This window comes from Eurytemora carolleeae, unplaced genomic scaffold, assembly GCF_000591075.1.
Source record: "Eurytemora carolleeae unplaced genomic scaffold, Eaff_2.0 scaffold182, whole genome shotgun sequence".
Lineage (NCBI taxonomy): Eukaryota > Metazoa > Arthropoda > Copepoda > Calanoida > Temoridae > Eurytemora > Eurytemora carolleeae.
Genome location: NW_019396187.1, coordinates 263,528 through 278,999, shown reverse-complemented (window position 1 = coordinate 278,999; position 15,472 = coordinate 263,528). Strand labels below are relative to the sequence as shown.

The window sequence follows — 15,472 nt, the reverse complement described above, 5'->3', positions numbered from 1 at the left end:
TTAGGAACAGGTTGAGAAAATAAAATTAACTCTTATCTTCGAAATAAGTAATCTTATTTAATTATTAGTTTCTATACTCTCTCTTTAATCACGAACATTTTCTGCAGATTTTCTTGAATTTTTATTGAAAAAGAAGAAATTCAATATCATGATGAAAAAGGAAATAAGTGATTCTAACTTCGATTTATTGACAAATTTTTTTTGAGAAATATGTTCCTAAACATCTAATTTATTTACTATAGAATTTTTACTATATTTTTCGTCGTCGTTATTTAATAATTTAAAAAAACCGATTCTGAAAACGTACCCACCCAAATTCATGATTTTGCACGTGTACTTTGCGCTCAAACTCAGTAATTATACATCGTTGAAACGTTTTATATGTCTCAAATTAATCCTAAAGAATTTGTCCACAACACTGCATACTCAGTTTAAATACCTGACATAGCCGGTCTGTCCCTTTAAACCAGAAATTTCAGATTTTAATTTATTAAGAATAAAGCTTGTCTAATTCTGAAGAAAGTTCATTATATCTCCGGTAATTTTGAAAGCACAAAAATGTCAGACCACATTTTGGAAATACCAATACTAAGGGTATGTGACTGTTGGTTCAACTAAATTTACTTGTAGAATTATTTGGAAGAATGAATGCAATAAAGTTATTTCTGTGATCAAAGACGATCTTAATTTCGGCTGTGTTTTGTAGGACATATTCTGTGTATTCAGACAATAAGAGGAAACGGAAGCACTGTCACCGTCATATTTTAACTTGAAATTCTTTTAGATTTTTCGAAAGACGCGTCAAATGTCTTCAGTCATAGTTAATAGATCGAACTTTTTTCGGTCATATTTGATAAATCGAACTTTCTTCGATTAAATTTGATAAATCTAACAGTCTTCGGTCGTATTTGATAAATCGAACTTTCTTCGGTCATTTTTGATAAATCGAACTTTCTTTGGTCATATTTGATATATCAAAATTTCTTCGGTCATATTTGATAAATCAAACTTAACGAAATTATTTTCACTCAGTCAAAAAATCAATTAATTATTGATGAAGATTTCTTAAAATAAACTTCATCATGTATTCATGCCAAGGTTCCACGTATTTATCATATTAAAAAACCATGTCATTCAATATTGCGCATTAGTTCTATGTTTAGACTAGATCAGCAAATCGACTTCAGAACAAAATGTAAGGAAATATACTGCAATACAATACAATACATTACAATACAATACAATACAATACAATACGATACAATACATTACAATACAATACAATACAATACAATACGATACAATAAAGTGCAATACAAAATAAAGCAGACCCAGTTTTTGTTTAAGGATTTAAGAATATATTCATTTATTTAAAACAACGTCTAAGAAGTCATATTTGATAAATCAAACTTTCTTCGATTATATTGAATAAATCGAACTTTCTTTGGTCATATTTGATAAATCGAACTTTCTTCGATTATATTTGATAAATCGAACTTTCTTCGGCCATATTTGATAAATCGAACTTTCTTTGGCCATATTTGATAAATCAAAATTTCTTCGGTCGTATTTGATAAATCGAACTTTCTTCGGCCATATTTAATAAATCGAACATTCTTCGGTCATATTTGATAAATCGAACTTTCTTCGGCCATATTTGATAAATCGAACTTTCTTCGGTCATATTTGATAAATCGAACTTTCTTCGATTATATTAGATAAATCGAACTTTCTTCGGTCATATTTGATAAATAGAACTTTCTTCGATTATATTTGATAATTCGAACTTTCTTCGGTCATATTTGATAAATCGAACTTTCTTCGATTATTTTTGATAAATCGAACTTTCTTCAGTCATATTTGATAAATCGAACTTTCTTCGGTCATTTTTGATATATCAAATTTTCTTCGGTCATAGTTGATAAATGAAACTTAACGAAATAATTTTTACTCAGTCAAAAAATCAATTAATTATTGATGAAGATTTCTAAAAATAAACTTCATCATGTATTCATGCTCAGGTTCTACGTATTTATCATATTAAAAAACCATGTCTTACTTTAATTCAATATTGCGCGCTAGTTCTATATTTAGACTTGAGCAGCAAATCGACTTCAGAACAAAATGTAAGGAAATATACTGCAATACAATACAATACATTACAATACAATACAATACAATACAATACGATACAATACATTACAATACAATACAATACAATACAATACGATACAATACAATACAATACAATGCAATACAATGCAATACAATACAATACAAAACAATACAATACAATACAATACAATACAATACAATACAATACAATACAATACAATACAATACGATACAATACAATACGATACAATGCAATACAATACAATACAATACAATACAATATAATACAATACAATACAATACAATACAATACAATACAAAACAATACAATACAATACAATACAATACAATACAATACAATACAATACAATACAATAAAGTGCAATACAAAATAAAGCAGACCCAGTTTTTGTTTAAGGATTTAAGAATATATTCATTTATTTAAGACAACGTCTTAGAAACCATAAAATTTCAATAGCTTTAACTTCTCAAATGTCAGAAATCCAGATTTTGTTTTTCATCTTCTGAAAGAATTTCTTTAGTGTATCACACCAAAATATAAAGCTTTCGTTGCCATGCAGTATAATTCTCAGTACTCTGCCCGAAAGTAAAGTTGGGTTTAGCGAAGAGTGATAAATAACAAAAGTATTTGTTTCTTATAATCAATGTAGCTACAGTTATTATGCATTTATTAATACTTTGGTTTTAAACCTGAAAACCATCCAAGTTTCTATCTATCTATCTATCTATATATCAATCTATCTATCTATCTATCTATCTATCTATCTATCTATCTATCTATCTATCTATCTATCTATCTATCTATCTGTCTATCTATCTATCTATCTATCTATCTATCTATCTATCTATCTATCTATCTATCTATCTATCTATCTATCTATCTATCTATCAGCTAAATGTTTCCTGACATTTCCATCCTAGTATTCCAATCTCTACTGTAGTTTTACCATCCTAGTTCAATATACTCTGTTTTCTACAGTTTTCTCACACGAAACATTTACCAGCAGTCAAACTTAGATCAGTCTACATTATACAATAAACAGAACTAGTCATTCAACAACTTATATCAGTCTACATTATACAATAAACAGAACTAGTCATTCAACAACTTATATCAGTCTACATTATACAATAAACAGAACTAGTCATTCAACAACTTAGATCAGTCTACATTATACAATAAACAGAACTAGTCATTCAACAACTTATATCAGTCTACATTATACAATAAACAGAACTAGTCATTCAACAACTTATATCAGTCTACATTATACAATAAACAGAACTAGTCATTCAACAACTTAGATCAGTCTACAATATACAATAAACAGAACTAGTCATTCAGCAAGTTAGATCAGTCAACATTATTCAATAAACAGAACTAGTCATTCAACAACTTAGATCAGTCAACATTATACAATAAACAGAACTAGTCATTCAACAATTTATATCAGTCTACATTATACAATAAACAGAACTAGTCATTCAACAACTTTGATCAGTCTACAATATACAATAAACAGAACTAGTCATTCAACAACTTAGATCAGTCTACATTATACAAAAAACAGAACTAGTCATTCAACAACTTAGATCAGTCTACAATATACAATAAACAGAACTAACCATCCAACCACTTAGATCAGTCTACATTATACAATAAACAGAACTAGTCATTCAACAACTTAGATCAGTCTACAATATACAATAAACAGAACTAGTCATTCAACAACTTAGATCAGTCTACATTATACAATAAACAGAACTAGTCATTCAACAACTTAGATCAGTCAACATTATACAATAAACAGAACTAGTCATTCAACAATTTAGATCAGTCTACAATATACAATAAACAGAACTAGTCATTCAACAACTTGATCAGTCTACATTATACAATAAACAGAACTAGTCATTCAACAACTTAGATCTGTCTACACTATACAATAAACAGAACTAGTCATCCAACAACTTAGATCAGTCACTATTGCTTCTTATAAACAAGAAATGCGCAAAACCGCAAATGAAAAGAAACAGTTAAAAGAAACATAAACATTGATATATAATTTATGCTTGCTATCGGCAAAGCTTGTAAAGGGTACATTTGTTAGTCGGGCATTTATATCTTTGCATGGATGGTCACTTGAAATTTTGCTTACAGTCCCTTTAATGCCAGTCTCACTCTTTCTTATTTCTTATTTTTATTTTAAGTCTATAGAAACCTATGTAGTGACTATAACATTACAGAGAACAATTTAAAGAATATTAGATCGATATATCGTCTTAACGGGATAAAGACTGTACACGCCATTTTTGTAACCCTACTTTTCTAGAATCTCTGTTTCACAGATTTACTTTAAAACCTAGTTAAAAACTAGAGTGATTGTTAAACAGTTATCATGAAATCATTGATTTATTTATCGCTCTTTTTAAAGAATTGCACGATATCAACCTAATAAGTTTTTTTTTATTTTGTCTTCAAATGTTTCTGAATAAAATCTTTTTTTTTAAATCCTTTAAAAGGTTAAAGAAAAGATTTAAAACAAACTGATAATAATGACAAAGAAAAATACTTTTTGGAGAATTTTTGTTTGTTCTTATATTGGTTAAGTTGCTTTCAGAACTTTTAAGCTTATAAATGCATTCTGAGACATTTCTTCAACTGCGTAAAACAAACAAAATGCGTAGAATATACTCTTCTAAAACTCAACTACGCATTGTTTAAATTACATGTTAAAAACTTCCACTCTATACAGAAACTTTCAAAGTCATTCGAAATGTTCAAAAGGAATTGAGTCTTTGTCACAAACTATAATTTTCTAATCTTTATATCTTTGCGACCCAATGTCGTAGACCTTAAAGATTTCAAATTATATATGTAGCATATTCTGTAGTAATGCTTAGTACGATCTATATTATCCATGCTAGTAATATATCTTATCTATTTTTATGTTGACCCTGTCCGGCTAGTCCCGTCAGTTTTAATTTCACCTGTATATAAAATAAATTAGTACTACATGAACCTTTGTGTTATACGGACGTATACAGAGCCTTGAGTTTTGGCTAGAGATTGAGAGCCTTGAGTTTGGCTAGAGATAGAGTCAGTGAGACTGTAATTAGACTTTGAGTAGCGTAATCTCAGGACCTAGATTTATTACACCAGAAATTCAAGGCGCTTCGCGCCCTTATTTCTAGCCTTAGAGGGCGCTTCGCGCCCATCTTCTAAATTAGTTGTGAACATGTTCTCTTTGTGTACATCGTAAAACAAAACAAAAATAATTCGCGGATTTTCAAAAAAAATTTTGCGGATTTTCAAAATTTTTAAAAATTTAACGACGATCGAATTTTGATGGAGACAAATATTTGAAATTTTTATTTTTCATAAACCTTCCATGGGGCCCCTAGATGTCCCACAAAAAATTTGGGCCCGATCGGTTCAGCCGTTTTGACGTTTATTGGATACAAACAAACAAACAAACAAACAGACAGACACCCAAACAGACAAGCCAAATTTATATATAGATGAATTCTGTTAGATGATAGAATCCAAGTTTGAAATATCAAAGGTTTACACCATCAGGTGGAAAAAATACTTAGAAAATCTGAGTTTGTGGCAAATACTCAATTCCTTTGTTCTGATAAGCTTTCAAAAATATACAAAAACTAACCACTATTATCTAAAAACTAAAGTAGTAATTAATGTTTGTCTGTCTCTTTGCTTGTTTGTATGTCCGAATTTAATTCTTGAACCATTTGACCGATTTGCCTCACATTTTGATTGAGAAACTTGGTAGAACAACTGGAAAGTTTTCAGCTTTGTTTTCAAAATTATGAGTTGTGTGGATTCTGTTTAAAAGAGAGAGTTTATCTTCCAGGCAAAGCTGGGTTCACAAACCAGAAAATTATAAGTTTCATTATACTTGCAGAAAAAGAAAAGCTTTAAATGTGCTTTTTTCAGATTGTTTTGTTTCTCATAAAATGGAAGATGATCAAGAAGAGCAGGATAGGGATACAGTTGGCAAAATGGTAAACAATTCAATACGCTCGTCACCGTTATAAGTGGGAATACAAGTGGGTTACTATAATGGCTTTATGGTTATTAAAGGTTTAAAACATTGAAGTAAACTGAACTAAAGCTTTTAATTAAATTCAAAAAAAGGCAAAATAGCTAGATAATTAACATTGAGGTAGAATAAAGTAGTTTTTCAAAAAATGTTGCTTGCAGGTCTGTTTAGATGTAATTCAGCTTACAGTTTACAAACAAAGTGTTTATCAATTAAAAGCATTGAATTCAGTAGACTAATAAGGACATGTGAGACATCCTTAATCAGTCAACGGTTGTGAATCAGACACTCCGAACTACAACTGGAGGAACACTTGAAATTTGCCCCAGACACTTTAAACATATTTTTATATTGCATGATCAGATGATTGAGACCCTTCATGCAGACACGCTAAAAGAATATCAAGATATATTTTCATTCTTCGACAGGTTACATATTTTATCAGGCTTATACAATCATCTATATATAACATATATAATATAATATATAAATATAATATAATCTATATATTATAATATAATCTATAAATATACTTTGCTTGTCTGACCATAAAAGTCAAAACGGCTGAACCGATTGGGTCCAAATTTTGTATGGGACAAAGAATTGTATGCTAAAGTGTAAAACATATCAAGCAACCTATCGTGCAACCTATCCTGCAACATATCGTGCAACCTATCGTGCAACCTATCGTGCAACCTATCGTGCAACATATCGTGCAACCTATCGTGCAACCTATCGTGCAACCTATCGTGCAACATATCGTGCAACCTATCGTGCAACCTATCGTGCAACCTATCGTGCAACCTATTGTGCTACCTATTGTGCAACCTATCGTGAAGCCAATCGTAAAAACTGTAGTGCAACCTGCAGTGCAACCTATCGTGCAACCCAAGGTTTTAATGCAAGGAAAGGTATTTCAGACGTGTACGCATTTTTTTTGTACTGCAGTGTACTGTCTCTGGGTGGTAATGTAAACACAAGATGGATGTCGAAGCCTGACATGGGATCCATCTTTCACATAACAAATCAATAAAATATTCTGGTCAGAGGAATTATGTAAATAATGAAAATTATCAAAATTTAATGCTTTTCACTTCCTCGGATACTAAACGAACACTGATGCTTCTATTAATGTTTACAAATTCCGCCCAGAGAGAACTGGTTTCAATATGTACGCAGAGTATATGCAGCTGCAATTAACTTTCCTTTGTGCAACCTATCGTTCATGACATTTTAAAAATGAGGAGTTCCATATGATTGACAACAAATTATTTATTTAGGGATGGAGGCGGATCTATTACAGTGTTGGAGCTAGGCCAGGTATTTATAAGTTTATGTTATCTTATGATATATATAAAACATCTTGAAAGGGATTGTACTTGTAATTTTCTTGTGAACCTTTCTTAAAAGAAGGGCATGCTTCGACTCACAACGGTACACTTGAATCCTCTTTACTAGCAATAATGAAGAAGATGAAGTTGTTTTTCAAACTTTTTCCTATCTTGTTTTCTTACATTAGAAATGCGCAAGTCACTATTGCAGAGAAACCACAATTGTAAATAATCAGTTTTTAAGGGTACTATGTAAAATCAGTTTTTAAGGGTACTATGTAAAATCAGTTTTTAAGGGTACCATGTAAAATCAGTTTTTAAGGGTACTATGTAAAATCAGTTTTTAAGGCTACCATGTAAAATCAGTTTTTAAGGGTACCATGTAAAATCAGTTTTTAAGGCTACCATTGGTAATCGGAAATTTTGCTCTATACATAAAGGGTTACTTTGTACTTGACACTAGGCTATATGTACTCTTTAATGAACATTATAATGTCATAGTTAATGTAAGAAATGTGTTCTAATTCGTAAATAAAAACCTGATATTTGGTTCCCACAAACAACTATTTTGATATATGATCTTTGTCCGTGATGTTTCAGAATAAATACAATGAAGCATTGATCTGTTATTCAATATCCATCATGATATACGTTATGCACCCTAAACAAACCATCATGATATAAGTTATGCACATTAAACAACCCATCATGATATACGTTATGCACCTTAAACAAACCATCATGATATACGTTATGCACCTTAAACAAACCATCATGATATACGTTATGCACCCTAAACAAACCATCATGATATACGTTATGCACCCTAAACAAACCATCATGATATACGTTATGCACCCTAAAGAAACCATCATGATATACGTTATGCACCTTAAACAACCCATCATGATATACGTTATGCACCCTAAACAATCCATAATGATATACGTTATGCACCCTAAACAACCCATCATGATATACGTTATGCACCTTAAACAACCCATCATGATATACGTTATGCACCTTAAACAACCCATCATGATATACGTTATGTACCCCAAACAAACCATCATGATATACGTTATGCACCCTAAACAAACCATCATGATATACTTTATGCACCCTAAACAAACCATCATGATATACGTTATGCACCCTAAACAAACCATCATGATATACGTTATGCACCCTAAAGAAACCATCATGATATACGTTATGCACCCTAAACAAACCATCATGATATACTTTATGCACCCTAAACAAACCATCATGATATACGTTATGCACCCTAAACAACCCATCATGATATACGTTATGCACCCTAAACAAATCAATCCTGGAAAAATAAACCCCGAAAGTAAGCAAAAAGTTAATGTGTATTAAGGGGTTAAAATATGAAGGTACGACAAATTTAAATTATGAACATCTCGAACATTAAAGGGAGTGACCGGCTATGTAAGGTAGTTGAACTGAGTACGCAGTGTTGTGAAAAACTTCTTTCGGATTCATTTGAGACATGTTAAACTTTTTACAGATCTTTAAATCCTAACTTTGAGCGCAAATTCGACGTTCAAAACTCCTACTTTGGGGGTGGATACGTTTTCAGAATTAGTTTTTCTTAAATTATTAAATAACGGCAACTAAAAATAATGTAGAAATTATACAGTAAATAGTAATCTAATTAGATGGCTATCTCAAAAGTAATTTGTCAAATAATCAATGCTTAAATCGATTATTTCGTTTTCATTATTATATTGAATTTCTTATCTTTTTTGAATTTATTATTATTATTTATACATGCCATGTCTGTAGTTTTTTGTAGATTTTTTTTTACATGTTATGTCGTCGTTATTTAATAATTTAAAAAAAGCTAAATCTGAAAACATATCCACCCCCAAAGTAGGAGTTTTAAACGTCGAATTTGCGCTCAAACTTAGGATTTACAGATCTTTAAAAAGTTTAATATGTCTCAAACGAATCCGAAAGAAGTTTTCCACAACACTGCGTACTCAGTTCAACTACCTTACATAGCCGGTCACTCCCTTTAAATAATATACAATCTCTTTTTTGAGGTGATGAGAACTTTTGGATGGGATCCCACAGACGCGGAGCTCAGGGTAACAACAATAACAGCAAAAACACAACAAAACCAAAGGAATAAACTCAACAACAATAACAATGCCAAAAAAATGAACAATAACAACAACAACAATAACAACAACAAAAAATAACAACAAAAACAAGAAGAACAACAACAATAACAATGACATCAACAAAAAAATATTTATTCTATTTTCTTATTAAAATGACTTTTAAAATTAAGTGATGTAAATATTTTACTAAACGCCTTGAAAGCTACTTAAATGTTAAACACCGTTGAAAAAGTATTACACAAAATACTGTTTAGTTGTACAAAAATAATGTTTAGTTGTACAAAAATACTGTTTAGTTGTACAAAAATACTGTTTAGATGTACAAAAATACTGTTTAGTTGTACAAAAATAATGTTTAGTTGTACAAAAATACTGGTTAGTTGCAAAAATACTGTTTAGATGTACAAAAATACCGTTTAGTTGTACAAAAATACTGTTTAGTTGTATAAAAATACTGTTTAGTTGTTCAAAAATACTGTTTAGTTGTACAAAAATACTGTTTAGTTGTACAAAAAAACTGGTTAGTTGTACAAAAATACTGGTTATTTGCAAAAATACTGTTTATATGTACAAAAATACCGTTTAATTGTACAAAAATACCGTTTAGTTGTACAAAAATACTGGTTAGTTACAAAAATACTTTTTAGTTGAACAAAAAAGGTTAGAAATTGAACCAATCGCATTTTAAGTTTTAAAGCCTGAAATATTACCAATTGTTAGCGATTACGCATAATTTTAATTTTAGCGTAACGGCAATTTTCCATGCTAGATGGAAAGTGCAAAAGAATGTAATAATGTCCAGAAATGCTACAATTTTGCCTGGTTACTGTATTCTGCGGTTATAAATACATTTACTTGCTTATTGCAGGATAAGATAAATGTGGTAGACCAATATATTGTAGCAGGATATGATAAATGTGGTAGACCAATATATTGTAGCAGGATATGATAAATGGGGTAGACCAATGTATTGTAGCAGGATATGATAAATGTGGTAGACTAATATATTGTTGCAGGATATGATAAATGTGGTAGACTAAGATATTGTAGCAGGATATGATAAATGTGGTAGACCAATATATTGCTGCAGGATGTGATAAATGTGGTAGACCAATATATTGCTGCAGGATATGATAAATGTGGTGGACCAGGATGGAAATGGACAAATTACCTTTAATGAATTTGTTTGGCTTATGACGAGGTACATTTTAAACACTGTATAGTATATTGTTTACTTTGTTCTCCTTACTGTATACATTATGATGTGTAAAATTGAAAAGCTAATTATTTACATAGTTAATAGTTAGGACAAAAATGAAAATAAAAAATTCTTTCTTCTGAATTTTGTCTAATATAGTTTTTCAATATTATATTTAATTTGCAAACCTGCACGAAATGTCAGAGAAAATCAATCATGAGTTAAGAATCAATTTGAAGAATAAAATTCATCCCAATTTCGTTTATCGATTTTCTGCACTTATAACTATTTCAAGCTTTTTGACTATTCGAACTAATATATAAAATGTGAAAAATTTAAGATAATAGAGCTGACAACTTTAGCATTGAATACCTTTAATCCCGATAAGTAAATCATGTATCCGCTGTTGACACTTTTGATATTTTCCTTAATCCTCTCTTTCTGGATATCCTGGCTAGACTGCACCATTGATCAGAACTTTGGATACGCCACTCTATTGGTTGAATTTTACACAATTTCCAGAAAACAAAATGAAGACTAGATTAATCTTGAGATAAATAAACAGAGGAGATCAAGCATTCTAAAGTTTTCGGCTCAGGTTCAAAAAATTTAGGCTTAGTAAATAAAGAGGTTGAGGAGAGTGGTCAATTTCTTTCTCAGTAATGAATTAAATATGTATTTGACCGAAATTCCAAAAATTTTTAAATAAACATTATAACCTGTTATTCTGTCAAGATGTTCTAAATTATGCAATAGATATCGATTAAGTTGATGGTATTCTTAAATATATATATCTTGGGCACACCAGAAGCAAAGATCTGGCGAACTTTTAAACCATGATCTACCAGGACAGCTTTATAGATATAAACAACATTAAGTAAACAATGATTGCTTGTGCGTGGTCTCCTGTCCTATTTAGTAATAACTGGCCCTTTCTACAGTATTTTCTATTGTTTGTTTTAATACGTTACAGTTAATTATAGACAACCCTTATTCCTCTCTCCTTAGTTATATTCTCATTAGATTATTAAATATAGACAATCATTATCCCTCTCTCCTTAGTTATATTCTCATTAGATTATTAAATAATCCTCTCCTTAGTTCTACTCCTATTGTATTAAACTCTGTTCAGGGAGTTCCACGATACCGAACTAGAAGAAGAAATTCGAGAAGCTTTTAGAGTTTTTGATAAAGATGGACACGGGTTTGTGACCTCTCAAGGTTAAACAATATTTATAAACATTCATAATTGCACTGTTTAGTATTTTTTTGGGATGATTATTAGATTTTATAGAAAGTTTATTTTTAAAATGTTTTAATTGTTCTAATGTTTAATCTTTGTTAATTTCATCAAACGTTTTTTCATTATTTAAAATGTAAAACATTGCCTCATGTCTTTTATTTTTATGATCCATGGGAACCGAATTTAATAAATTTGAGGAGTCTTGGAAATGCCTTACGTGCGCCGGTTCAAAATTGTATCACCGATTCAAATCTTTGCTGACTCTGTAACTTTGAGTCAGTGGTTCAAATTTGAATCGGCAGAAGGGAGATCAGAGACATAGCTTAAATTCATTAAATTCTGTCGCTGGCTTATTTAATAAATTGAACTATATTGTCAGAAATATCTATTTTTTAAGGGCTTGCTATGGATCCATATTTTGTTTATTTGTAGGAACAGGCATAAACTTCATTCCATATCAACAAATAAGTTCAAAGAAATAAATTATTTCTAAAGATTGTTTAAAATAATTTGCATTTTCAGAAATGGCGACTGTTTTGCAATCCATCGGAGATCCTTTAAGCCCAGAGGAGACAGAGGTATTTGTAAATTGTAAAAATTATAAAAAAAGAAAATTTTTATATTGCTTTAAATTAAACCCAGTGCAGTGATTAAATATGAGTCCAGACGAACTACATGAAAAAGTACTAATTACTTTAACATTTAAATCCTCAAATTGTATTTTTTGAATGAACTGCTTTCAATGATACTTTAACATACTAAAATTTAACACCTGGCCAAACAAAATGTAATTGTTCAATTGTTATTCAGTTGACCAAAATAATATAGTTTGTTTTTACTTATTCATCTTTGTTTGATGTTTAAATCCCGAATGTATAAACCGATTTCGGTTTCCGAAACAAAATGCGTCTGGTCTGATGGGAACACATGTTTAACATTTTGTCTTAGCAATGATAGAATTGCGACGAATGATGATGCATGAAAGTGCGAATTTCAACACGTCTTGCAACTGCGCTAGGTTTGTATTAAATCTGTGATTACATGAGCTTCTCTAGACTGCGCTAGGTCTATATTAAGTCGGTGATTACAGAAGCTTCTCTAGACTGCACTAGGTCTATATTAAGTCTGTGATTACAGGAGCTTCTCTAGACTGCGCTAGATCTATTTTAAGTCTGTGATTACAGGAGCTCCTCTAGACAGTGCTGGGCCTATCTTAAGTCTGTGATTACAGAATCTCCTCTAGAAGTGATAGGTCTGTGATTGCAGGGTCTCCTACAGACTGTACAGGGTCTATATTAAGTCTGTGATAACAGGGGTTGCTCTAGACAATGCTGGGTCTATATTAAGCCTGTGATTACAGGGGCTCCTCTAGACAGTGCTAGGTCTATATTAAGTCTGTGATTACAGGGGCTCCTTTAAACTACGCTAGGTCTATATTAGGTCTGTGATTACAGGAGTTTCTCCAGACAGTGCTAAGTCTATATTAAGCATGTGATTACAAGGGCTACTCTAGACTGTATAGGGTCTATTTTAAGCCTGTGATAACAGGGGCTCCTCTAGATAGTGCTAGGTCTATATTAAGTCTGTGATTACAGAGGCTCCTCTAGACTGTACAGGGTCTATATTAAGTTTGTGATTACTGGGGCTCCTCTAGACTTTACAGGGTCTATATTAAGTCAGTGATTACAGGGGCTCCTCTAGACAATGCTAGGTCTATCTTAAGTGTGCATTTACAGGGGCTCCTCTAGACTGCACAGGGTCTATATTAAGTTTGTGATTACTGGGGCTCCTCTAGACTTTACAGGGTCTATATTAAGCCTGTGATTACAGGGGCTCCTCTAGACAATGCTAGGTCTATCTTAAGTGTGCATTTAAGGGGCTCCTCTAGACAGTGCATTGTTTATATTAAGCCTATGATTACAGGAGCTCTTCTAGACTTCGCTAGGTCTATATTAGGTCTGTGATTACAGGAGCTCTTCTAGACTACGCTATGTCTATATTAGGTCTGTGATTACAGGAGCTCTTCTAGACTACGCTATGTCTATATTAGGTCTGTGATTACAGGAGCTCCTCTAGACTGTGCTAGGTCTTAGGTCTATATTAAGTCTATGTTTAGGAACTGATAGATGAAGCGGATATCGATGGAGACGGGAATATCAACTATGAAGAATTTATAACAATACTGTTTAAGGTATTTTATAGCATTAACTAAAATTAAAATTTTGATTAATGATCCTAAAAAATGTATTTTTTATCCGTCTAAAAATAAAAATGAATGCTTTGGTTAACTAAAAATAAATAACTCAGGAAACTTTATAAGTATTTATCATTTAGAAATACACTTTTTAACAAAATAATAATTTTCAACAAAATATTTTTAGTTCATGTTTTTAGAGTCAGAAAGGTTTAAAGAAGAATTGATAAAGGCTATCATCATAAATATCCAGGTTTGTAAAGTGTATCGTTCTTAAAGGGAGTGTTTCAATATTTTTTCTCCAACTTTTACACGAATTTATAAAAAATAAATACCGATTAGCCTAAAGCATTTAATTGTTTAGCGTGTAAACATTAAAAAATAGAAAGCTAGAGAGATTTTATTTTGACTTTCATTCTAAGAACGCCTTTAAATATTTACTCCAGAAGATTGTGTTGAGTTACCAATGTTCAATGCGAAAAATTATATGAATTTAATTTTTCAGATTATTTCTCTGTAAAAGAATTCTCGATCAATGAAAACACATTATAGCATTTCACCATGGATCTGTATTCTATATGTGATATAATTACGATTTGACTAATACAAATATATTATTAAAAAATATTGAGAATTTTACTATTTTTTATTCACTTTCAATGATACTTGAAATGATAAAGTTGTATGTAATACATGCTTGGGAACCCAGCTTTGCCCAGTATGCTCATAATTACTGCAGCCGTTTACCCACACTTGGTCGATTTTTACTGGGAAACTAAATTTATTTTCGTCCTACTCAACCTATGACCTCAAAACCAAACAAAGAACGTTACCGTGGCTCTCCCGAGTTCCCTAATCAAAATTTGAGGCAAATCAGTCCAGGGGATTCTGCGTTATGATCGGACAAACAAACAGACAAACAGAGATTACAACTTGATATAGATAATATTATAACGTTTCCAGGAACTCTAATAATAGGGGATTAACATTAATAGGGAAAAATTTATTAGCTTAATTAGTAATAATATATTGTGCAGGTAATGATTATTATTTTTATTTTTCATTCTTATTATCTTCTTTCCTAGCAGATTTTTAAAATCTATTTGCCCCGTTCGCTTTTTTTCAATTATTTTCCGGTTTACTTGTAAAGTGC

At 31.0% G+C, this 15,472-nt stretch overlaps 1 protein-coding gene across 2 annotated transcripts; it reads left to right on the top strand.

The window, feature by feature from the left end:
• The first annotated feature begins 6,095 nt into the window (after nt 1–6,095).
• On the top strand, nt 6,096–14,946 carry LOC111697598 (neo-calmodulin). Of its 2 annotated transcripts, none has more exons than XM_023467650.1 (10): nt 6,096–6,162; nt 6,564–6,628; nt 7,481–7,520; nt 9,604–9,648; nt 10,812–10,885; nt 12,015–12,103; nt 12,648–12,703; nt 14,242–14,316; nt 14,520–14,572; nt 14,825–14,946. In XM_023467650.1, exons 1-9 carry the CDS (start codon nt 6,115–6,117, stop codon nt 14,544–14,546), a joined length of 519 nt encoding a protein of 172 aa, XP_023323418.1. In that variant the 5' UTR covers nt 6,096–6,114; the 3' UTR covers nt 14,547–14,572; nt 14,825–14,946. The 2 variants fall into 2 exon arrangements, with proteins under 2 accessions (XP_023323418.1, XP_023323417.1); XM_023467649.1 differs by having other exon boundaries at nt 14,507–14,572.
• The last annotated feature ends 526 nt before the right edge of the window (nt 14,947–15,472 follow it).

What these genes read in the sequence shown, in the direction of transcription:
- LOC111697598 (XM_023467649.1), top strand. Translation starts at nt 6,115, where the DNA reads ATGGAAGATGATCAAGAAGAGCAGGATAGGGATACAGTTGGCAAAATG. An exon ending in GGGATACAGTTGGCAAAATG is followed by an intron (nt 6,163 to 6,563) that starts GTAAACAATTCA and finishes TTGCATGATCAG; the next exon opens with ATGATTGAGACCCTTCATGC. An exon ending in CGGGTTTGTGACCTCTCAAG is followed by an intron (nt 12,104 to 12,647) that starts GTTAAACAATAT and finishes TTGCATTTTCAG; the next exon opens with AAATGGCGACTGTTTTGCAA.